Source organism: Lampetra planeri, chromosome 15 (assembly GCF_965212315.1).
Source record: "Lampetra planeri chromosome 15, kcLamPlan1.2.h2, whole genome shotgun sequence".
Classification (NCBI taxonomy): Eukaryota; Metazoa; Chordata; class Hyperoartia; order Petromyzontiformes; family Petromyzontidae; genus Lampetra; species Lampetra planeri.
In genome coordinates, this window is record NC_136121.1 from 9,704,179 (window position 1) to 9,729,087 (window position 24,909).

The window sequence follows — 24,909 nt, forward strand, 5'->3', positions numbered from 1 at the left end:
GCCAGCGGTCCAAGCGCCTTTTATTTATCGTCATCGCTATGCGTCGTCTCTTCAAAGCCACGGGGGAACAAAATACAAATCTTTGAGAACGGATTCCTTGAAATGATTTGGAATAAACACAAAACAATAAACACAAAACAAGAAACACAAAACAAAAAGATGAAAGGGCACGACGCTCGTTCGCCAGCTCGTCGGCCGACGTGGCGGCCGACGTGGCGGTCGACGTGGCGGTCGACGGCGCGTCTCTGGTCAAATCGCCGGGGGCGGCTTTCACGCTCTCATCTCGCGATGTCCTTCAGCTCCGGGAGGTTTCCCACCTTCAAGTCGAGCAGCATCTGGCCGAGAGCTTTGCCCTGCAAAGGAACGGGACCGCACGTGTCGCTCGCCTATGGCTTTTCCGGGTTATACCACGCGCCGTTGGGCGCAATGTCCGACGTTCCGCTCCGCGCGCCAGGAGGAGAGAATCTCAACACGCGGTTGCGACGCCGCCGCCCACCAAACAATCTCCGGAGAGCTACACTGCCCGTCGATTGGCCGGAAGATGAACCAATCGCTACGTGCCTCGTGGACATTTCTAATTTAATTTCTCTAGAACTGCTTTTTTGTTTTTAGTTTAGCACAGTTGGCTACGCGGAGTGCGAAAGGAGTTCAACATCCATACGTTCTGCGCGTTGCACGTGCGGCCAATGACCAAATCGCCTGGAAGTGAGGTGACCTGGGTTCACCCCCGGGGTGTGTGTCTATGTGTACGCCACTTTGTGAACCATTGTGGGGTTTAACACGTAGGCTTTCGCGACCAATATCATCCATAAGAGGTAAATATATAAATGTGTCGTTAAACCCACCACCACCCGACACAGCCAACTAGTAAGGGTTGTCACGTAAACGAAACGTGGACAATTCGTCACTAGTACAGCACACCGGAGTGTCGGAGAGCCAAGCCACAACATTTACAATCCATGCTGCGCTACGAATACATCGACCCCAGTTCCGATTCCCGCTCAGGACCAATAAATGGTGAACTGGTTATGGGCCTCCCCTAGATCAACTCGGCCTTAAAGTAGACATCACCACTAAGCAGACAAAATGCGGTCAGGCGTGGTGCTGGAAATCTCCCCCCATGTGCCGTACTGGCCTTCGTTAAAGGTGCTCGCTCACAGCACCTGCCCCAACAGTCTCTTGAGGCTATACACGGGGGGGGGGGATCTTTGTGTTTGTATGCAGAAGAGCGCCCGGATCCACGTTCCCACCTGGGGGTCGCTGCGGAGTGAAGTGATTCCTCCGCCGCCCAGCGCCTCTCGCAGGACAAAGTTCAGAGCGTGGATTCCTGGCAGCTCAAACCTGCCCGGGGGACAGAGGGAGAAAGAGACAATGAGGAGGATGAAGGGCAGTGGGTGGAGGAATCGGGATGATGATGATGATGATGGCAGTTGAGGGCAGAATGAAGAACGGTAAAATATCAGTGATCACACTTTGTTTCGTGATGCGTAGACCAAGCACAATTGTGGTTTATATACAAAAATATATATACATTGCTTTTTTTAAACACGCTTTAATGAAATGTACCGTACGAGTAATGGCAGAACTCCACGACTCCAGGAAGTGGCCCCAAGGCTTGCCACAACGTAAAGGACCGTGGTGATTTACAGCCAACGTGAGTTGAGCGTGGACAATTAGACCCAAGCCGAAACATAACACATAAATATTCATGTTTAAAAATACTTTTTTTTAAATATATATAGAATATAGTATTGTCATCAGTATGACATAAGTATACAAAGTTTGCAGTCGATACCACATTGGGAAGTGGGTTAAATTTTTGTTACAAGATTTGAGGATACGACAACGACGACAACAACAGACAGAGTGGGTTAAATAAAAGCGTGTAAAAATACATACATAAAATTACGGACTTTTTGTCAAGACATAGAACAATACGTTAGGAAGTCTCACAGAGCTGTGCGGCGCTACGGGTCAGAGGACGGCCACGGAAGAGATATTTCACCGAAAAATCCTTCAGGTGCCATTTGTATCCTTTACACAGCGACGGCTGCACTCACGCACACACCCCCTGCTCGCAAGGTGGTCGCATTCAGTCAAACCGATACAGTCGATTCTGGAACTTGGCCAAATCAAGCGCATAACCAAACTTTAAAATATATTTTCACGTTGCGGCTATTGGGTGACCGGACTGAGAGCCATCGACTCTCGCGAGCGCATGTTTAATCACGGACGGCCGAAGCCTGGATCCGAACCCGAGATTCTCAGCGGAGCCGGCTCGGAGCTCTCACATTTGAGCCACCCAGGGGACGCGACCAACTTCCCCTCTGTCCGACCTCCGGTGCCAGCAAAGCAATCCGGCGACCTACGAAAATATGTTGGCACAGTTTGCATGTGCGTAGAACTTCTTTCGCACCGTACGTAGCCAACCGTGCTAATTGGAGGTGTCCGTGGGTTAGGTTTCTCCATCAAAAGCAAAATGTTTTCTAAAAAGGTAAATCTGATGTTGGCCTCAGAGAAAAAAAGATTAATGTGAGCAAACTTGCATCTATTCCGCTCTGACCACCCCCCCCCCACCATCATATCACGACCGTCTCCAAGGGCGGCCCCGGGTTGAGAGAGCATAGTCCCCTTAGCGACAAAGAGCCACATGTCACAAGGTAAGTTAAACGCACAGCCCAGTTGAAGGTTGCGTGGCGGATTAAGCTGCCGCCAAAACCTGCGCCCAATACCGCAAGTTGTCATAACAAGCAAACGCGACCGTGTCGGTCGGACAGCTTTAGCTTTGTGTCTATAGGAGTGGAGGTATGCGTCGTCACGTGCTCAATTTCTGCTCGCAGACTTCCCTAAAAAGGCTTCTGCAATTTTTTGCTAAAAATGTACTTTGCGAATTGTGTCGCACAGGCACCAGTATTTCGCCGTGGTTTTCATTTCCCCCGGCATAGAGAACCTCGCTTAAACCGGCGAGAAATTCACCACAGTCGCTCTCATAGCCACAAGGAAGCCGGGTCAGGGCACCAAGCCATCCCTGGGCCACAGCACTGAGTGGGTGGGCGGTGAGTGGACGTTGAGTGGGCGGGCGGTGAGTGGGTGGGCGGGCGGTGAGTGGGTGGGCGGGCGGTGAGTGGGTGGGTGGGCGGTGAGTGGGTGGGTGGCGAGTGGGTGAGTGGGTGGGTGGGCGGTGAGTGGGTGCGTGGGTGGGTGTGCGGTTTAGTGGGTGGGTGGGTGTTTGGGCGGTGTGTGGGTGGGTGGGCGGTGAATGGGTGGGCGGTAAGTGGGTGGGTGGGCGGTGAGTGGGTGGGTGAGTGGGTGGGTGAGTGCGTGGGTGAGTGTGTAGGTGGATGAGTGGGTGGGTGAGTTGGTGGGTGGGCGGTGAGTGGGTGGGTGGGTAGATTGGTGAGTGGGTGGGTGAATGGGTGTGGTTGGTGAGTGGGTGGGTGGGCGGTGAGTGGGTGGGTGGGTGGGTGAGTGGGTGGGTGAGTGGATGGGTGGGTGGATGGGTGGGTGGATGAGTGGGCGGTGGGTGGGTGAGTGGGTGAGTGGGCGAGTGGGCGGTGGGTGGGTGGGTGGATGGGCGGTGGGTGGGCGGTGGGTGGGTGGGCGGTGGTGGGCAGGTGAGTGGGCGGGTGAGTGGGCGAGTGAGTGGATGGGTGAGTGGATGAGTGGGCGAATGGGCGGTGGGTGGGTGGGTTAGTGGGTGGGTGAGTGGGTGGGTGAGTGGGTGTGTGGGTGGGTGGGTGAGTGGGTGGGTGGGCGTTGGGTGGGTGGGTGGGTGGGCGGTGAGTGGGTGGGTGGGTGGGTGGGCGGTGAGTGGGTGGGTGGGTGGGCGGTGAGTGGGTGGGTGGGTGGGCGGTGGGTGAGTGGGCGGTGGGTGGGCAATAGGTGGGTGGGCGGTGAGTGGGTGGGTGGGTGGGTGAGTGGGTGGGTGGGTGGTGAGTGGGTGGGTGGTGAGTGAGTGGGTGGGTGGTGAGTGGGTGGGTGGGTGGGTGGGCGGTGAGTGGGTGGGTGGGCGGTCGCTAGTGGTGGATGGGTGGGTGGGTGGATGGACGGTGGGTGGATGGTCTCGCCTGCTCACGGCTGGGCCCGACGCTCCGTCGCCGAGGTGCTGGAAGTATTTTTGCACGACGCTCGCCGTGAGTCGCGCCTTGAGGTAGGGGTAGAGTGCTGGGTGCCGCGCGATCACCCCTACAGGCACGACGACCAGGTTACGTGATGACACGTCGATTCACTTTTTAAACGCACGCGACGCGTGCATTGAATTGTACGCGCGAGCAGTGTTGACGATTTTGGCAAATAACGTGAAGGTTCTTTTAACGCGGAGGTATTGCGACAAATATATTGATTAAAAAATTTTTTTTACGGGTTACATAGTGCTGGATTGCACGCCACGTCCATCAAAGCCACCAGCGCCCGGCTAAACCCTCAGGGGCGTCATGAAGACTGGACGCAAAACGCCCAAGTTACAGACCCGTGTCGTCGCATCGCTGTTTATCGGACATTCCCCCGTGTGTCCGGGCAGTGGGAGTGACGCGTGCGCACCGATGTTAACCGTGTCGGCCTTGTCGCCGCTCCTCGTCAACGCCAGCTCCTCCAGTCTGTAGCTGTGCGAGCCCCCGGGCAGCTGTGCCTCGCCTGCTCGCGGTTTCACAAACGGACAGAAGCGTGGCTGGGTAAGCAGCTGCGTAGGTAGAAATGAAGTGAGCGGATGGGCGGTTGGGTGGGTGGGTCAGTAGGTAGAGGTGGTGTTCGGATAGAGCGATTCACGGATTAGTCAGCGGATAAGCGGGTGGACGGGCTGTGGTTTGAATGGGCGGGTGCTTAAACCGATGGGTGGGAAGATGCTTGGGTAGATTGGTAAGCAGGTAATTAGGTAAGTAGATGATTTGGTGGGCGGGTGGGTGAGTGAGTGGTTGTGTGCAGGTCGCAGTTATTGACCGGACGACGACGACGACGAAGAGGCGGCGCCCTCTTGCGCCGTCTCGCCCGGCACGGCCGAGCCGCCGGGCTCCGCCGCGTCTCCCGTGACCGTCTCCACGTGAACGCCGTTCAGGCTGAGGTCCACCTGCTCAGAGAGACGCGAGCGACATCCGCGGTGCGCCGAGCCCAAGTCAACGCGCAGCGGCTCACCCCCCCCCACGAAATATACATTCGCCTACAGTAACAGTCATTCCCCCCATACCTATTGGTGTCCTAGGATTAAGATTGGGGGTTAGAGTTTTGGGTTAGTGTTTGGGGTTTTCTGTTCATGATTAGGGTGTATTGGATAGGGGTGTCCAGTATGGTTTGATAAGTGGGTTAGGATTTCGGTGTTTGGGTTTTGGATTGGGGGTTAGAGCTGGAGGCGGGAGATTTGTGTTATTGCTTAGGATTATGCATTTGGTTATTGGGTAGTAGTTAGGGTTATTAGTCATCGATTTGTGCAGGGGTTCGGGGTAGTGCTTGAGTTAGGAGTTGGGGCGAGGGGTTTTGGTTATAGCTTCAGGTTCAATGTTAGAGGTATGGGTAGGGGTTCAGGATAGGACAATGCTTAGGCATTAGGGCCACATTGGTTTGGACCTCTGAGTAACCGAAAAGTAAAATGAGCAACTGTGAAAAATAAAAGGTTTCCGTTGACAATTCACGGAAAAACTTAAATACAAATTTTTAAAAAAATACGTTGTCACGTAAATATACGGGGGTACAAATATCCGAACGCAACACCGCTATTCCTGAACACCGGTGACGAGTAAGCATAAACATCCATTTCTAAGGAAACAAACATTTGGGAGCAAGAACAATATTTCCCGACACTCGCCTTAATAGGCGCTCGCAAAACAGCACCAGCCCCAACAACAGGATCCGTCACCGACGACGGAGCCCGTGTGGGCTGCGCGATGGGGGAGTTTTTTTTTCTCTATTCATAGCCTCACCTTGGTCTGGTTCTTCGGATACAAAAAGGAGAAAAGTTTCAGCACTGGGGATCTGCAAATTGTAATAAAGAAACAACCAATTTAGGTCTGTGGCAACAGAGCCTCCTCCAGTGTCGCCAGCAAGGCTGGCACGGAAATAAAATACCCACACGTTGCACTCGATTCATCATAGATGATTTTTTCTACCTACGTGATTTTACCGAAAGAACCAAAGAGTGTGGACTCCTGCAGTCACGAAAGCTTCAAATCCAGATAGGCTATTATTGTTGGACCAATGATAGGTAACATTTGCCACACGTCACTGCGTTAATGCAGGGCTCTAATACGGTCCCTGGGTAGGTATGTAGGCAGGGAGATAGGTGGAAAGGTAAAATGTAAAATGCCCTATTCTTGGGTTTTTTCGGTAAAGTCACGTAGGTAAAAAAAAAAATTAAATTAATAAAAGTAAAATAAAAATAAAATAAAAAAAATTAAAATCACGACGTTTCGGAGGCAACACAAGCTTCCGTCTTCAGGTGGAACCGCCACAGCACGCTCGCTGTATCAAGTAAATGAGATTTTTTTTTTTTTTACCTACGTGACTTTACCGAAAAAACCCAAGAATATGAATCCTTGCAGTCACGAAAGCTTCAAATCTAGAATGTAAAATGCCCTGTGACGTCAATGTGATAGGTGCCAGTGTGCTCTTGCTAGCCTACTGAGACACCACAAATATGATTGTAAATACTTTCGCGTATCGATGCCCACAGCTGGATGGAGGCCTTACCATGCCGTGTTAGTCGCGAAGGGGTTGTTTGACCATACTTCACCATGCCAGTCTGTAAGGGGTTGGGGAAAGTGTGGGGGAGCCCAGGCCCGGCTCAGAGATCAATCGCAACGGATGTGAGAGCTGCGGCCGGGAGTGCAACTCAGGTGACCGGGGCTCGTATTGCAGTGCGCTAACCGCTGCACCTTCACTCCCCCCACCATCAGATACACGCACACACACTGATCACTTACATTTTGGGGCGTCCGCCGACAATGCCCGTCAGTCCTGGAGCTAAAAACAAAAACAAAAATCCCCCGTATAGCTTTAAGTGCTGTTAGCGAGCACCTATGAAGGCCGGCACCGCACACGAGGGGGTGGGTGGCCAGCATCACGCCTTTGTCTCCCCAGTGGCGATGTTTACACGCTGCACCAGGCACTAATTTGATGCTGAGTCGACCTAGGGGTGGCCCAGGACCGGTTCAAATATTCGTCACGGATGTTGGTCGCGAGCGGGATTCGAACTCGGGCCGCCAGGTTCGTAGCGCAGCGCGCTGACCACTACACCAAGCTCACACGGGCAACGATGACATTGATATCAGAGACCAGACAAAAGTTCCATATTGACTAACTAGTGGTATGAGTACTCATTTACAGAACAGGGGGGGGGGGCAATGTGGTTGCGGTTCGTGAGGGTGAAAGAGCTCCTTTTTATTCATGATAGATGCAACTGAATCTCGTGCTAAAGAATGCACCAAGTTCGCAATACACTCCGAACCTGGCGACCAGAGTTTGATACCCCGGTCAGGTCTAACATCAGTGGCGAGTAACAGCCGAACCGGTCACCAGCCACCTCCTTCGCCAACCCGCGCTGACCAGCGTGGCGAAGTATGGCCAAACGACCCCCAAGGCTGACATCATCATTTGGCATAGGGCGACGCATCAAGATAATGACACAAATGTTCTTATGATATCACTACGTCATGTTATTATTATTATTATTCATTATTCGTGACCTTAAGCTGCTATGTTCACCACAATGGTTTTAGAAAAATAAAAAAAATCGCGAATCACAACCACTGAATCGCAAGTCACTGCAAAGTGGTGGGGCCAGTAGTGCGCAGTGCGGCACAATCCCTTGTTGTACTCTACTTCAACGCTACCGACGTCTCAAGCTCCACGTCGCCACCAACCCGCACTGAGCCAATCGTGGAGAAAGTACGGTCAAGTCACCGCCACGACTCGCGCGGGTGCGGTCGGCAGGCCTTCATCCAGCGGCGGATTGGCGAACGGCCTGCGGGGCCTAGGCCCGTGGTTATTAGGCCCGTGGTTATTAGGCCACAGCCGCCAGGCCGCGTGGGGCCGTCAGGCCGCGGCGTCGTACCCATGCTGGTGCCCGCCGAAGCGATCTCCATGCGGAAGAGCTCCAGCGCCCTCTTGTGGCTGTGGCCCACGGACATCCACAGCGCCACGTCCCTGGGGCCCTGGCGTGACGATTCGACCGTTCGGGGGTGGGGGGAGAGGAGGGGTGGGGGTGGCGGTGCACCGTTGCATCGAGTCGTCGGATTAAAATCGATTCTTGCATTCACGATACCAGGTCATCAAACGGCGCGCGCGTGGTAACCAACAGTTGTCAAGGTGCGCGTGTCTCCGCCCGTGGGTCACAACAACGTTACGGGAGTACGCGTACTTGTATGTCTAGGTACGTTGAACCTTTGTTGCACCGTACGTAGCCAACCGTGCTAATCGGAGGTATATGTGATCGATCAATTCCATTTTTTGCTTACACACGTGCGACGCCTTTCTGGCACCAATCTACCACTCAAAGCACCGTCGCATTCATATTCAAACACAAAAATAGAAAATTCCATACGAGAACAAATCTCAACTATCCATCTGAAAGTAGCCCCCCTCCACAACAATCTCGACGGAATATACACCCACAAAACTGGCAAAATCGCAAGAAACAATTATAAGGTTTTTAAATGTACGCTATGACAAACCGTTGAAATGATGATACTGCAATCTGTACTTGTAGCAATTTTCATCATATAATCACTGTTACGTCACATGATCGTGAGAGATGGCGAAGGATTGTGGGAGGCTTTCATTCAGCAGTGGATTAAACATGACTGACAATGATGGCTGCATTTCATCATCTAAAATAGTTATATTAACAATGGCACCAGTTTGAAACCGAATTTGTTGCCTAAAAATCTCTTTTAAAAAGCATCTTCATGCTATATCTGCAGGACTCCTTGTTAGTTGTTGTTGTTATTATCCGTAGGGCACTGCGACTTCTCACCCCATCGGACCAGCTGCGTGCGTGAGGCCCGTACGTGTCCTCGGCTCCCAGCACCTGCACGTGAACCTTCGAGAAGTCACTGAGCCCCAAATGCTTGAAGATCCGCCGAGCCCTTCATTCGGGATTGAACGTCCATGAAAGAGAAGACCAAAAAAATGTTTTTGCCACAACGGGCTAGGCCCCCGTGCAGCCAAACGTCACCATTTTTAAATCCTTTATATTAAGTTCACTTGCTTGCTTGCGCGCTTACGACCGTGCACATCTTTCGGTCGTTTTTTAACCCACTTCCCGTGATCCAATCGAGCTGACATTTTGCACACAGACTCGTTGTGCGTGACAATGTATTTTAGTGGAAAAAAAATTCCAAAATTTTACACTTTTGAGGAAAAAATTAATTATATTTAATTACCAATTGCTTAATGGTGGCAGGCATTCATCTGACCCATAGGTGGCAGCCATCTCAAGCCAGAGGACGAGAGGACTCTAGCCGCCACGCATATAAAGGATTTATAGTGAAAAACTTTGTTTTTACGGGTTAATTTTTTCCAGCCAAGCTCAGGTGGCTCAAGATAGCAAACCTCCCTGCGTATATCTATGGGACCTTTTTGCCGGACTCCAAGACGATGAAAAATAAGAACATGTTTAACTTGCGTTATCTTTGTACTGTTTGCCTTTTGGCCTTCTCTGGTCTACAACTGGTGAGACAAGCCCACAAAAGGAGGCTGTCTCTGGTGTAGGCAAATCCGTTTCAAAGACAATGCCATATATTATCATAAGAGGTTTGTTTGCATGTTCACCACAAGTACGTTAATGCAGACTTAATGCCCTGCAAAAGGTTTCTATTTGGTGTTTGAACATCCTAACACCTCCTGTTTTATTGCCAGAAATGGTAAAACAAATTCTTATTTTTCACCGCCTGTGTATGTTTTCGTGATCGTGCTGTGTAGCTCCCTCCCACGGCGTTGTTGTTCATATATATTTTGAACTTCTTTCGCACCGCACATAGCCAACCATGCTTATCGGAGTTGCCGGGAGGAAGGACAACAATGTCCGACGCTTCGCTCCACGTGCTGGCACCTTCTGCAAGTTTTAATTTCCTCCAGAAAGCTGCGGAAGCTCCCAACACGCGGAAGCGAAACGTCAGACATCGCACCGAACGATACGCGGCAACAACCTGAATAAACGCATCGGAGAGCGAAGCTAAATCTGCACCGGAGATACCGAGCCAGCGGCGCTGAGACCCCGAGTTCGAATCCGGGTTTTAACCGCGTGCGATTCAATCGGGTTCTCAAAGCTGGCGACGGTCTGGGCCCTCATAAACAAACGACTGCACAAAATAAAGAACACATCGTGTCTTGGCCTCCACTCAATCGCAAAAAATCTCCAGCTCCGAGGTCCTAGCGAAGAGTCAGCTTGACCGACGCGTGAAGAACGCCTCCGTAGCGGAGCATGTGAACGGAGGCAGGGAGCCAACAGCACGGATGGCTGGGGGGGACAAGGAAGGTCCAGAGCAGCGGAAGAGAATGAGCGACCTCCCACTGAGCGTCATGGGGGGGGGGGGGGGGTTGGTGGTAGGTGGGGGGGGTTAACTAAAATGCTCGGCTCACCGACGTGGAAATCCGCGCCCACCTTTTGAGGATGGCGTCCGCCGTCCTCCGGGCCTTCTCGGCCGCCCGGGGGCCTCCGATGGGGCACACGGCCGTGGCGCGGAACCCGTCGAGGAACGTCGCGCTCACCTGCGCCGGCAGAGGCACGCACGCGGACGAAAGACTCTGCCCCTCGTGGCCAAAAAACAGACCGGTCGGACAAGTGCTGTGAGCGCCACACCACCTCTGCACAGCGAGGTGGTGGTGGTGTGACTAGCACCGCGCCACGCCTGCATATGTCCCCCCGTGAGAGCTGACGTTTACACACCTCGCCAGGTACTCGCTTGAGGCCGAGTTGACCTAGGGGAAGCCCAGGAGCGGTTCATTCGTAACTGATGTTAACAGCGGTCGGGAATAGAAGCCAGGTCGCCAGGTTTGTAGCGCGGTGCGATAACCACTACGCCACCACTGGGGCAAGTGCTGTTCGCGAGAACCTACGAAGGCCTGCACGGCACACGAGGGGGTGGGGGTAGCCAGCACCTCGCCCGGCCACCTTTGTCTCCCCAGCGGAGGCCCAGGGGCGGTTCAGATAATCGTCGCCGATGTCGACTACATGCGCGCACACACACACGTATAAACGCGCATAAACACGTTTCGCTATCTTCTCCGCAAACTTCACTTGCAGCTCAAAACCCCAACAGTTAATTGCATTTATAAACACCTTAATATTTTTTTTTTCAACTTGATATTTTGGTCGATGGCCTTACTTCCGGGCGTTTACGCCCGCGTGAACTGGGCCACAGCGTTCTGCGCCGCGAGTCTCTTGGGACAATGATCCGAATCTCCGGCGTTACTTTAACCCGGCCGCGTGTCGCTCGTCGCCGTCTCACGCCCGACCTTGTAGGACGGTGACGGCGGTGACCCCTTGGCTCCCCGCACCAGCACCGCGCCGCCTTCCACACCTGAGCGAACACGAGGGGCCCTCCCGGCAGTCAACAAACAACGCTCCCTCTTGGCAAACAACGCTCCCTCCCAGCAAACAACGCTCCCAGCAAAAATGGCAAGCAGCCATTACGGTGGAGAAGCAGCTGGGTGGGGGGGGGAGGGAAGACGGCAGGGAAGATGGCAGGGCTCGCAGGCCAGACGCGGGCCGCTGCTACGTTTCACTTCACACGGGCCCGCGGCCACCTTGAATCAACCCGCAAACGATATTCATCCGGCACCGTGAGGGTACTGGAGAAGGGGGGGGGGGGCGGTGAATATATGAGCCTGGCAAGCGTCACCGTTGATAACGTTGGCACGCAGAGTCGCTTCTGCCTCTCTGTGTAAGGGCCCTCTTGCACAGAGAGGCAGAATTGTCCGAGCCGTGCGCGTGCGTTGACGTGGCACTCGGTGAGGAAGAGGGGAAAGAGATTGAAGAGGAGCAGGAAAAAGACGGAGGAGTCGATGGAGAGCGACGACGACTCACCGGGCAGCTCGGCCAGCGTGACCTCGGAGAAGTCGCACGTGACATCGGGCAGCAGATATCTCCGCGGGTCGCCCACCTCGTACACCAGCTGCTCCGACACCGTGCCGGTCGACACCAGGCCGCCCGTGCCGGGGGGCTTGCTCACCGTGAAGCTTCCGTTGGCCGAGCACTCCACCACCGGGTAGCCGATGTTGTCCCTGCGGAGGAACCGTGCCACGCAGGGGCACACGCGGACTTGGGGGGGTGGGGGGGGGGAGGGTACTGGTGGGCGTGCGGAGTAGGGGGGTGGATGGGACGTTCGCGGACGGGCAGGGTAAACGACCGGCAAGTTCGGAAAACAACGCTGCGAACGACGTCGTCGTCGTCGATGTAATTCGGCAGGAATTGGGAAGAGCACGCAGCTGTGGCTGGGGGCCACGTGTTTCGGATGGAGAGGGACAGGTGACTAGAGATTGGTGACTAAGGGGAAGAGAAGACCTAAAGCCCGATGGTGATCAAAGTTATTTACTCATTTGGAACGCTGCGCAGTTTTTTGTGGATTCAGAAGAGCTGGGCAACCACAAAAACATGTGGGAAGGCAGCCAGAACTGACGCCAACAATTGCCCAAGCTCTGCGATCCTGTATTTTGCATGTTTGGCCAACTACATTGATGTGGGAGGAAAACCGGAGCGCCCCGAGAAAACCCGCGTGTACGAGGGGACTACACTGCATACAGACGGAACGGATGGAGTCCACATTCCGCCTTCTGCTTGGCAAGGAGAGATTCCCAACATTTGTGTGATCCACCAACCCTCGCCTCCACGGCGCTGGATCCCGCCCGCAGGACGTATAGATGTCTGTACGCAAGTTGAACTTCTTTCACGCCGTACGTAGCCAACCGTGCCAGGGGAAGGACAAAAAACTAAGCACAAAAAGCAGTTCTAAAGAAATTAGTTTTCAATCTAGATTTTTTTTAAAGGGATATATCGACTGTGCAGCACCAGGGAAGACCTAAAGCCACATGGCGGGATGAGATTGGGTCTCGACTTTGCTACCACTACGGGGATCCAGAAGCAGGGAAGGAAGCGATGGTGAGGTGTGGTGACCTCTTGACCTTGACCGTGTCTTACCAGTCTGGGATGGTGTGCCAGTCGGTGTATATTCCACCCGTGCACTGAGCACCACATTCAATCAGATGCCCTGCCAGGCTGCGACAGTCAAAAGCACAAACACGTGGGGGAAAATATGCAATGTACATGCTAAGTTTTGCCACGGTTACACACCAACAGATTTAATTTACAGGTGATTGTTTTTCAACATTCTGTAAGTATGTGACGGAGCGATTAAATCGGATCATGCGTGAGACGTCGAGTGGATTGTTACATCGCTGGGACGTGAGAGATGGTGGCAGCTTGTGGAGGCCTTCATCCAGAAGTGGACTGATGGTGGATGACGATGTATAAATGGTGCAGAATATTGCACTGCATAAGAACTGTGAGAGATGACGATGGCTTGGCGATGCCTTCATCCAGCGGTGAATTGATCACACCTAGTGATGATGATGATGATAATAATGACAGTGATGTCGATTTGGCTCCAAATCCTTACCTGCCTGCCGCAAGGAGGTCATAGTCTTGGGGTTTCCAACCAAACTGCAATACCAACAGCAGATTCTCAGGCATGGTGAAACATTTAACAATGCTGTAAAGTACAGACCAGCCAAATAACCGCCCCCCCCCTGCACCCTGACCTTCACCAACCTTGTTCAGATAGCGGGCCCCGTGTGCTTTATTCCAGTAACCCTACAATTGCCACGCAGCTGAGCGTCTCTGACTGTGCGGACCTCACTAACCGTCGCCTGTTTCAAGCTCTGCCCTTTACAGGCCCCAGTTTCCCACGTCGGGAAATCTTGTGCCGGTGCTTCGACTAAACTTGCAATGCCCCATCCCACCAGGGCCGGATTATCCCAGTAGCAAAAGAAGCTACTACATATGTAGTAGCTACAGGCCCCACACTTTCAAGCGCCCTACGCTAAATGCTTTCAAGCTATCAATTACGGTTCAGTGACTCTGCACTTGCTCTATTACTATAGTACTATACCGCCTTCAACTTTTATGAACAACTGGGTGTTTAAGGTTAGCAATTTGTCGTATTATCTGGCTGTATAGCAAATGAAAAAAATAAATTAATTTACTATGCAAGTAAAAAAATCGTGTTTTAATATTTATGTTTTTTTTCATTTAGGGCCCCACTAGCTTAATCCAGCACGTCTCAACCGTAAACCGCACACGACGGCTGCCTGCCCCCGCAGTGACCGTCTCGGTAAACTCCCGTGACGTAATTCGCAAGAGAGTCGGCAAAGTTACGGTCCATCTTAACCACATTCGAACAAAAAATCACCCACAAACTACTCAACAGGAATCTAACGCAAGCAATCGTTGCCCCACCTACTGCAAAAACAAACAAAACAATTGGCACGACACTCCTAAAAAAGCGTCGTGAGACTCGGTGAGGTTTCCTTTGGTGAGCAAGCGAAACAATAATAATAATACAAATAATAATAGACAATGGACGATGTTTATGGCCGTGATCGTGATGGTAAATCACATCACATCATCATGTGTTAACGCATCATCGGCTAATTCTAGGCATCTAACGATGCATCCACCGATTGATTGAAATCGATCTGCAAGCTCATCACATATGCAGTGAATTGCGAGTATCATACCAATAATGCGTTATTATAATTCATACAAATTATTTATATTATAACTCGTACAAATGTGGCCACGTTGCTTCAATCACCTGTCGGATTCCCCACAGCCAGCGGGGGCGTGAACAAGCGATCACGGGGCTGCACCGTTACCTGTGCGCTAATTGTCTGAGAACTCGCCATTTGGGCTGAAGGGGGCAAGCACATACATCTACGGGAACGAGACAGGTAAAGTAAAAAATATATATAATTGAGAAACGATACAAACCAGCTAGCAAACTGGTGGCAAAAAATTATAAATACACGTCGAACGTTTTCTCGAATCACGTCCCCAGAATTGTTGACAAGCGATCAAAACGCCGGTGGAGGGCAGCTGCATGGCCACGTAGCTAATCGCCATCGGGAGCCGTGTGTGGGTGGGCGAGTCCGTCTGACGGTTTAGAGGGCGCCTGTTTCGCCGCAGGTTTTTGCCGGCCGGTGCGGTGATGGGCTGGGGGGGACCGGCACGAGTTGTCGGCGAAGGGGGGGGGGGGGCGGGGGACCGCTAGGTGGTGTGCGAGCCGCGCCGACGTACTTTGTGAATGAGAGGACCCAGCACCAGGGCGCTGTCCACGCACCTGCCAGTGATGACCACGTCCGCCCCGAGGTCCAGCGCCCGGCTGATTGGCTGCGCACTGGCAAATTGAAACGCAGCACCTCACCGCCGCGGTACCTCCGTTCGGAAATTTCGCAACTTACATTGAGTGCGTCAATCGCGTTCGTGTACTTTATTTGATCGCGCGGTTATGTTTTGGAAGGCACCAGTGATGGAAAAGTGTTAGTGATTGTCGAATTAATTTGAATGCTTGGCAAAACTCCGGTCATCCTCGCAGCAGTGGCTTTTGGCTAAGCCATCGAACAAAGATGGTCACCGCATCGCGCGCTTTCAGATGCGCTTCTGCGGCCGTCTGGAACGCTCTTCCTTCCGACATTCGGAAGCCACTGGAGCGATGCACTTTTAAATCATCTGTGTTGAAAACTCAGTTTGTTGTCCTTCCCCCGCACCTCCGATTAGCACAGTTGGCTATGTATGGTGCAAAAGAAGTTCAACATACACACATACAATAAAGAGGCGATGGCAAATACCCCAGGTACGCGTTCATGCTGTAGACGGACTGTGGGAAGGGTGCTCCAGTGTCCAGGTCTCGCACTCCGGACTCTGCGATCGCTGCCTTCTGTACAATTAAAGGGAAAAAACGCAACGTATCAATCGTATTGTTATCATGGCGCTCGATTACCCGGGAGAGCCTCGCTGAGACTCACAACTCTTTATCAGCAGCGTCCTGCTGTCTTTTTCGCAGGACAGGGGTGCCGATTGCTGTGTATAATTCCGATTGAGTACATTTTGCACGTCATTTTTTTCTTCTTCTAATTCGGACCACGACACCGGCGCACATCGGTCGACTCTTTGCGAATGACGTCACGGGATCCTTGATGCAAACTTTGAAGTGGACGGCATGTATTTTGTTGGTTTATACGCCCGCAGTATTGAACTTTAAACTAGTTCAACAATTTTTATTTTACCAGGTAAGGCCCAATGAGCTACGTAGCTCTTTTTGTAGAAGCGACCTGGCCACAAATGATAGCTCAATGAAGTGGCTTATCGCATGGAAATGTATAGCAGCCAAATACTCCAAACGCACGTTGATTCTAAATGTGGAGAGAAATACCGCAACATCCGGAGAAAAATCCACGCGACCACGGGAAGAACACGCAAACTCCAAATATAGAGGCGTCAGGGTCGGGATCGAACCCACGACCACCTGTATACCAGGCGAGGTAGTTAAAATCTCGCCACTGTGGCGCCCCCTTAATCAGGTTGGCCGCTGGATTCAAACCGTGCAGCTCTGCAAGAAGTGCTAAGTGCGCTACCGCTGGGCCATGTCATAATAACAAAAAGACATTACAGTAAAACCTTGGATTGCGAGTAACTTGGTCTGCGAGTGTTTTGCAAGACGAGCAAATTTTTTTAATAAATATTAATTTGATAAACGAGCAAGGTCTTGCAATACGAGTAGCACGTGTATACGCTTTGTCTGCCGAGTGTCACGTGATCACAACTGATGTACGAGTGGTTTGGATTACAAACACGTTTCCGGAACGAATCATGCTCGCAATCCAAGGTTTTACTGTACTTGATTTCGAACAGATGAAAGCTATGATATTCGGTCATTGATTCAGCATACAAGGATTCGCCCACTTGGGCCACAATGGGATTCATGAGTTGACTTTTGTCCCTTTGCATGTGCATTTATGCGTTTGTGAGTGTGTACAAGTGTGCACGAGTGCATGTTGCATGCGGGTGCATGCTATTTGATGTCCTGAATGACCGTGGGTACATGTGTGTGCGTGTTTTCACGTGAAATTGGGGAGCGGTAGCGTACTGGTTAGCGCACTGCGCTACGAACCCAGTGACCCGAGTTTGAATCCCGCTCACGGCCAACACCAGTAACAATTATCTTAACCGGTCCTAGACCTCCCCTAGGTCGACTCAGCCTCAAATGAGTGTCTGGTACGGTGTGCAAACATCGCCACTGGGGGAGACAAAGGCGGCCAGGGGTGGTTCTGGCGACCCACCCCCTCGTGTGCCGTGCCGGCCTTCCTAGTTGCCCCAACAGTCTAAGGCTACACGGGGGATCTTTGTCTTGGCGTGCGCGCGTGCGTCTCACGTGCTCCATGAGGTCGTCGCCCGTCACGACGGCCACGCTGAGCTGCACCCCGGCCTTGGCGGCGGCCTCTCGCAGCGCCAGTGCGCACGCCTCCGGGTTCATGCCGCCCGCGTTGCTCACCACGCGCACGCCTGCGGCATCGGCAAGGGCGCGGCGGACACACGCGGCACGCTCGGCACACATCCCCGACGGAAGCTCGCACGGCCGAGACGCCGCACGACCGCCAGCAGCCCAGCTACTGTTGTGGCCTTCCGTCAGATGCATCGTCATTGTCACTGTCGTCATCATGTACGTTATGTGTACGTTGAACTTATTTCGCACACCGTGCGTGAGCCGGTCCGTGCTAATCGGAGGTGCGGGGAAGGACAACAATCATCATCATCATCGTCTCTTTTATTTCCCCCCCGATTTGATCCGATTGCGAGATACAACAGGGTCATGTCGTGAGACCAAGCAAGCGTTTGTGTTAGAGAATGGCATACAGAAGCGGATGTCGGAGAACTACCTCGGAAATCCCTTCAAGTGACCGCCTGCCCCATGGCCCCATGCAACCGAGAGGAATGTTTGTCACATGACGGTCAAATCAATGTCATCTGGAAATTCGCCAAATGAAATGCAGAACCAAAGTCAATGTTATGAAGCTTTTTTTTTTCGTGCAGTCACTTGGTGACCATGCTGAGACCAACTCACTACGCTTGACAACCTGGTTTAATCATTGGCAGATTAAATTGGATGTGAACCCAGGATCCCTTGAGCTCAGCACTCTGACCTCTCTCTAGATCAGCAGTCCCCAACCTTTTTGGCACCAGGGACCGGCTTCGTGGAAGACAATTTTTTCACAGACCGGGGGGGGGGGGGGGGGGTGTTCATCATTGGGTCTTTCCCGCTTTTCAAAGAAGCTCTCCAGCGACGTTTGTGTTTTACTCATGTTGGCTACTCGGGGTTAGCAGCTTGTGGGCTTACCAACACTGTGACTGAGACAAATGCGCAGTGCGGGAAAGAGGCGCGGACGGAAGTGGTAAATAATAAAATAATGGGTGGGCCACGCTCACCTCCTGCTGCTGTGCGGCCCGGTTCCTAACAGGCCACGGACCGGTACCGGTCCGCGGCCCAGGGGTTGGGGACCCCTGCTCTAGGCCACCTCTATATCATCATCACCATCATAATCACCATCATCACCACCACGATCATCACGCCTGCATTAAGCAATCTTACGATCATAATCACCATCATCACCACCACGATCATCACGCCTGCAATAAGCAATCTTACAAAGTGCTGAACGCCCCATGAGCTAGAACCGTGACGGGCAACCCACACGCGTTAGTGGGCCACACGAGAAGCCCTCCTTCACCCCACTGGGCCGCAGGCTTGACGTCGTGCTCGTGCGCTAACCGTAGCCCCACGCGTCACCCGAGGCGCACGTAGGCCAGGGGTTCCACGGGACGCATGCTGCCCACTGGTCCCCAGGTTGCCCAGCGCTGAGCTAGAAGCTTCGGCTCCCGAAGAACCTTCGGGTGCGTGGAGGCCAACGTCGGAAATCGTGGTGAACAACACGCGGCGCGACCGTTCTAAGACGTCTGCAGGCTGGAGGGTGGGATGTCCTATTCACCGCTGAATCTTGGAACGACACGAGCGCATTGTATGATAGCTGGCGCCAAACTGCGCCACACGCCCTCCCGCATGGTCTTGTGGGAGCCTCGGCACCGATAAAGTTACATGTACGTCATCAGAACGGGAAAGGGTTAGCTCTCGCTGGAGAGCTGCAATCCAAGGTCCTCACCTCTCTTGTGGATGTCTTTGATGAACGGAGCCATTGCAGCGTACACAAAGTCAGGCGTGTACCCCATGTTCTGGTGCAGCACACACACACACAGGTGACACGTGACTGGTATTAATATTACAAAGATAAAGATCCCCCATATAGCCTTTAACATACTGTTAGGGCAAGTGCTGGTAGCAAGTAACACTTAGTAAGTCGGACGTGGCACACGAGGGGGTGTGGCCAGCACCACGCCCGGCCGCCTTTGTCTCCCCCGTGCTGATGTTTACACACCGCACCAGGTACTCATCATTTGAGGCTGAGTCGACTGACAGGATGCCCAGGACTGGTTCAGATAATCGTCACTGATGAGATGAAGCAGTCTCCATTCGGATCTCTGTAGCTCAATTCCATAGATATGGCTCCTCATCCGCATGAAGGGCACGCACTTGCACAGCCCTGCCAATGTCAACCGAACCGACGTTTAAATTCTCTGGAGCTGGATTCGAGAACCCAAGGATTCTCAGAAGGTGACGTCTCAGGTGCCCCATCCCCTGAGCTACCACCAGGCAGGCTACCTCGCGATTATTTATTTATTTTATAAAATTCACTTTCGCTTTTTTTCTCCCCTCCCCAACGTTTGGGTGAGCTCACCGGCGCCTTACTCTTCGCGTTGGCCAGGAGGGACATGGTGATCTCGGAGAGGTAGTCAAACACCAGGAAGTCCAGCCGGCCACCGTGCACCAGTTGCGGTACTGGTGGGGGGGGGGGAGACACAAAACAAAGATCCCCCGTGTAGCTGTAACAGACTGCAGGGGCAAGTGCTGTTAGCGAGCACCTACGAAGGCTGGCACGGCACACGAGGGGGTGGGTGGCCAGCACCACGTTCGGCCGCCTTTGACTCCCTGAGTGGTGATGTTTACGACACACCGCACCAGGTACTCATTTGAGGCTGAGTCGACCTAGGGGAGGCCCAGGACCGGTTTCAGATAATCGTCTCTGGTGTTGGCCGTGAGCGAGAATCGAACTCGGGTCACTGGGTCTGTAGCGCAGCGTAGCGATAACTGCTACCAACACCAATCACCGTTAAGTGGGGGTGATGTCACCACGGCGCTTGTGCCAGGCAATGTGCATATTAAGGCCACGTGAAGTGTCGAACTCCCGCTGGCAGGAGGTCACGGGGCAGAGCCAGGTGCCATGGGTTGAATCACTGAGATGACTGGCCAATGCACCACCTGTGCCCCCGACTGTGTCAACTTGCTGTGATTTAGCCACCCCGCGTTCTGCTCGTTGTTGTGAGCATCGCTCCTCTGCCCTCTATTGTTGTTGGAGGGTGGATGCCTCCAACTGCCCAGTAGCGTCCTTCACGAGCCTCCTTAACCGCTACAACAACAACAACAACCGCCATTCGTCACTAAGTGGCGGTGACGTCACCACGACGCTTGTGCCAGGCCAGGTGCACCTTGAGGCCACGTGAAGTGTCGAACGCCCGCTGGCAGGAGGTCACGGGGCAGACCCAGTTGCCACGGGTCGACTGACCGAGATGACCGAGATGAATGGCTGATGCACCACCTGTGCCCCCTACTATACCAACTTGCTGTGCTTTAGACACCCGGCGCTCCGCTCGTTGTTGTGAGCTACCCTACCACACACACACACACACATGAAAACGCATGGCAGAGATATTTAAAGATATCAAATATCTGGGAGGCTCAACCGGGAGCTTTCAGCCCCGCCCACTCTAACAAAGCCACGCCCACTAACTCGCTAGCCCTGCGCAGTGAGTGGTCGCATTGGTTTGACCTTGAGCCGGCCTACTGCTTAGAACTCCCGGCTGACACTGCCAGGTTTTAGATCGAGGTTAAATTTGTTTAAAGGGGTGGGGAGCTCAAGAGACCACGTGAGTCCCATTTGCAAGCGTGACCTTGGTCAACGAAACAATAAAGTACAATACTGTACATCAAAAACAGGCAATCGAAATGAAAGCAAAAACTATCACATTGAGAAATCTAAAATATTGCACGCACGTAAATCAATGTTAAATCACTAACTGGTCAAAATGCAATGGCAGTTAAGTTAGCGAAACGTTGGAATCGAATGCAATTGTAAGTGACAGTGCCGCGCGCGACTAAGATAGCCCTGACTTTTACAAACCTCTTAATAGATATCGCTAGCTAGCACAACAGCGCGTGCGTTGACGTGTTTACCAATCATCAGGTGCGTGAAAGCTCGTTGCTTAAACGTGACAAAGAGCTGCAGCTAGCGTGGCTTAAAACATTTTTTTTTACTTTCGACAAGTCTGGATTGTGTCCAGGGACTGAAACTGGGTTGGAGTGAACTGGGTGAGAGGTGAAGAACTTTGAATCAGGGTCCACAACATTACATCTGTGGCTACACTATACCGCGGGCAGTATAATTATAACTACAGCATATCTATTATGCCCTGTGTTTCTCTAGGAAAGCCACACCGAGTCGTCAATACTCGCTTATTTGTAAAAAAAAAAAAATCATCGCGACTTAAAACTTTCGTGATTGCAGGAATTCATTGTGAGTTTTTTTTATATTTTGAATATTTTTTTTTATATTTTCATTTTTATTATTTTATTTTCTAATCATCGCATTGCTAATTGCTACACGGTTGGTGATTGCAGAAACCTCTGGCGGCTGCATCGAGGGGGGGGGGGTTACCACTTTAACAACCGCCGTTTGCCACCAAGTCAACCACGGCGCTTGTGCCAGGCTAGGTGCACTTTGAGGCCACGTGAAGTGTCGAAGGCCCGCTGCCATGAGGCCACGGGACAGACCCAGGTGCCCATGGGCTGACGGGCTGAGATGATTGGCTGAGTGCACCAACTGTGACAACACTCTTGAGTTTTAGCCGCTGGTTGTTGTTGTTGTGAGCGTCACTCCTCTGCCCTCCGTTGTTGCTGGAGGGCGACTGCCTCCGACTCTCCCCTTTGAACCCACAACCGCACACCCACACACGAATCGAAACTCGATCGATCCCACCACCACCACACCACGTTGCACGATCAGCATCGGAAGCAGCAGCAGCAGAATCAGCAGAGGCAGTAGAAGCAGCAGAAGCAGCAGAAACAGAAGCAGTAGAAGCATCCGAAGCAGAAGCAGTAGAAGTAGCAGCAGAAGCAGCAGCAGAAGCAGCAGCAGCAGAAGCAGCAGAAGTAGCAGCAGAAGCAGCAGTAGCAGAAGCTGCAGTAGAAGTAGCAGCAGCAGAAGCAGCAGCAGAAGTAGCAGCAGAAACAGCAAAAGCAGCAGCAGCAGAAGCAGCAGTAGAAGCAGCAGAAACAGTAGAAGTAGCAGCAGAAGCAGCAGTAGCAGCAGCAGTAGTAGCAGCAGAAGCAGCAGCAGAAGTAGCAGCAGAAGCAGCAGCAGCAGAATCAGCAGAAGCAGTAGATGTAGAAGTAGCAGCAGTAGAATCAGCAGCAGCAGTAGAAGCAGTAGTAGTAGCAGAAGCAGCAGTAGAAGTAGCAGCAGTAGAATCAGCAGCAGCAGTAGAAGCAGTAGCAGAAGCAGCAGTAGAAGTAGCAGCAGTAGAAGCAGCAGCAGCAGTAGCAGCAGCAGCATCAGCACGGCACGGCAAGGTACCTGCGGTGGCCGTGTCTCCCCAGAACGCGGACGCGCAACCGACGCGCAGCGCTGCGTCGTCGCTGCCCCACCGAGCCCGCGGCCACGGGGCCACTGGGGGGGCCCTCGTGCACCACCGAGACCAGCACAAAGCTCTCGCTCTCCGAGGGGCCATAGCGCACAGCATGACCGCCTCTGTTGTTGTTGTAGCTGCTGCTTGCTTGCTGGTGGTGGTGGTGGCCACAAAACAACTTTGGACCCCTCCTCCTTCCTCTCCCCCACGTCCTTCCGACCTTCCGGCCTCCCTCCTCCTGGTGCTGACTGCCCCCTAGACCCGGCGAGGCAATGGGGATAGCGCCCTCTACCGGAGCGAGCAATGAGGCCTGGCGCAGCGGCTTGAGTTGGCAGGTTGTCATCGCTTTTGGCCGGTGGTGGTGGTGGTGTTCATAATTGATTGAGTTAATACTGGTAGGAACCTCCTGGTTACACCAGCCCCACAGCGGATTACTGTGTCCGTCGTGCAGGGAGGGGAGGGAGTGGCTGGGTGGGGAGGGAGGGGAGGGTGGGGAGGGGCTGGGTGGGGAGGGGCTGGGTGGGGAGGGTGGGGAGGGGCTGGGTGGGGAGGGTGGGGCTGGGTGGGGGGTGGGAGGGGTGGGGCTGGGTGGGGAGGGGCTGGTCACCCCGTGGTGCCCTTATAAAACTCAACGTTTAACCTACTCACGCCGGCTTGTGCCCGCCCTCACAGTCGGGCATATTTGCGGAATACACCACGCCGCCGTTGACCCTGGCCATTGACCGAGCAACCCAACGTTCCTACCAGCTCCCTCCGCAGGAATGTGTTAAGGAGCAGATCGCGTTGAGTACAATGTGCGTGTTTCTGAAACCCTCCCCCAGCCGACGCAGCCAATTAATAGGGTTTTCAAGTGGACCAACGTGTCCCAATGTCCATACTGTCGGTGTTTATGGGTTAGATAGCGTAAATATGTGTGTGTCGTTAAACTCGCCACCAGACATTTATACTTACGCGATCTCACACGAAAAAACCTCTATGGAAAATATTGGTTGGTTACGTGTTAAAGTGTACCAATGTTTTACTGCTTTAGTACCACTCAACTAAAAAAAAAATATTTTCAGAAGCGACCTGGCCAGGGATGAAAGTTCAACAAAGTGGCTTATCACGTGGACATTTATAGCAGCCAAATACCCCAAACGCGTGTTCTACGTTGAATCTGTTACGACGTCGTGCAGGTAGTTGCATTCAGCATCGTCAGGCGGTTACAGAAAGGTGAAAATGCCCTCCAGTCTTGGGCCTCAATCCGCACTGTTTGCTTATGAGATCCGACCCAAAAATCAGCTATGAATCCATAATATCGGTCACGACAGCCTTCGTGTAACCTTTAGTGCTGTGTTGTTTGAAGCTCATGGTTTTCTGGACTGCACTATTATTCCGCTGTGATGTGCTTTGCTCAACGTATGCAACATTGATTAGTGTAATTGCTGCAAATCAAGTTACGTTTTTATTTACCGTTTGATCACTCCAGAGACCCAGGCTAGTGACCTGGGTTACTAGTTTGACTCGATTGTCAAAAGCAAAACAAATGAAATCCAGTCTGACAATGATGCAAAATAAAAATCAGGGCAAAATCAAGCGCTTGGTGGCCGTGGAAAATAGAATGCAGTGGCGTTAGATATCGAGTGTGCAGGCAGTACAACTGCAACGGGGCCCAGAATGAACGCATTTTGGAGTTATTTCTGCCCATTTGTTTTACTTTTACGAATTTTGTTATTTTATCAGAATTCGAATTTCACCGCAGAAGCCACACTCGTCACTGCTGTCAGACGCAAAGCTACAGTCGAAGAGAGAGAGAAACACGCTGACACTTTGTGTGACAATGCACATTTAAGTTACAATAATTCTAAAAAGTGGCCACTAAAATAGACTCAACGCGCACATTTGAGGAATTTTAACCTCAACTCAGCGTGCCGTGGCAATTTGTGAGACCTAACGCACGCTCGCTCTGCTCTTCGCATGGATGATCGTGCTCAGCTGTCCCGGAAAATATTTCTACCCCGCACCCAGCTTAATGCCCGCTATGAGCCGTGGCGACACATCACGTGCCCCCTACTCCAGTCTCCCCAGCGGCCCGA

General features: G+C 52.5%; 1 protein-coding gene across 1 annotated transcript; it reads right to left on the reverse strand.

The window, feature by feature from the left end:
• Nucleotides 1–2: 2 nt before the first annotated feature.
• On the reverse strand, nucleotides 3–23,110 carry LOC144722701 (uncharacterized). The gene is made up of 20 exons (XM_078601026.1): nucleotides 22,783–23,110; nucleotides 19,831–19,931; nucleotides 19,198–19,267; nucleotides 17,415–17,545; nucleotides 15,832–15,920; nucleotides 15,281–15,380; nucleotides 13,602–13,645; nucleotides 13,124–13,201; nucleotides 12,014–12,210; nucleotides 11,443–11,507; nucleotides 10,589–10,695; nucleotides 8,960–9,071; nucleotides 8,039–8,138; nucleotides 6,909–6,948; nucleotides 5,910–5,961; nucleotides 4,936–5,062; nucleotides 4,540–4,632; nucleotides 4,068–4,185; nucleotides 1,251–1,341; nucleotides 3–353 (listed from the first exon to the last, which is right to left on the reverse strand). Exons 1-20 carry the CDS (start codon nucleotides 22,946–22,948, stop codon nucleotides 279–281), a joined length of 1,956 nt encoding a protein of 651 aa, XP_078457152.1. The 5' UTR covers nucleotides 22,949–23,110; the 3' UTR covers nucleotides 3–278.
• Between the last annotated feature and the right edge of the window lie 1,799 nt (nucleotides 23,111–24,909).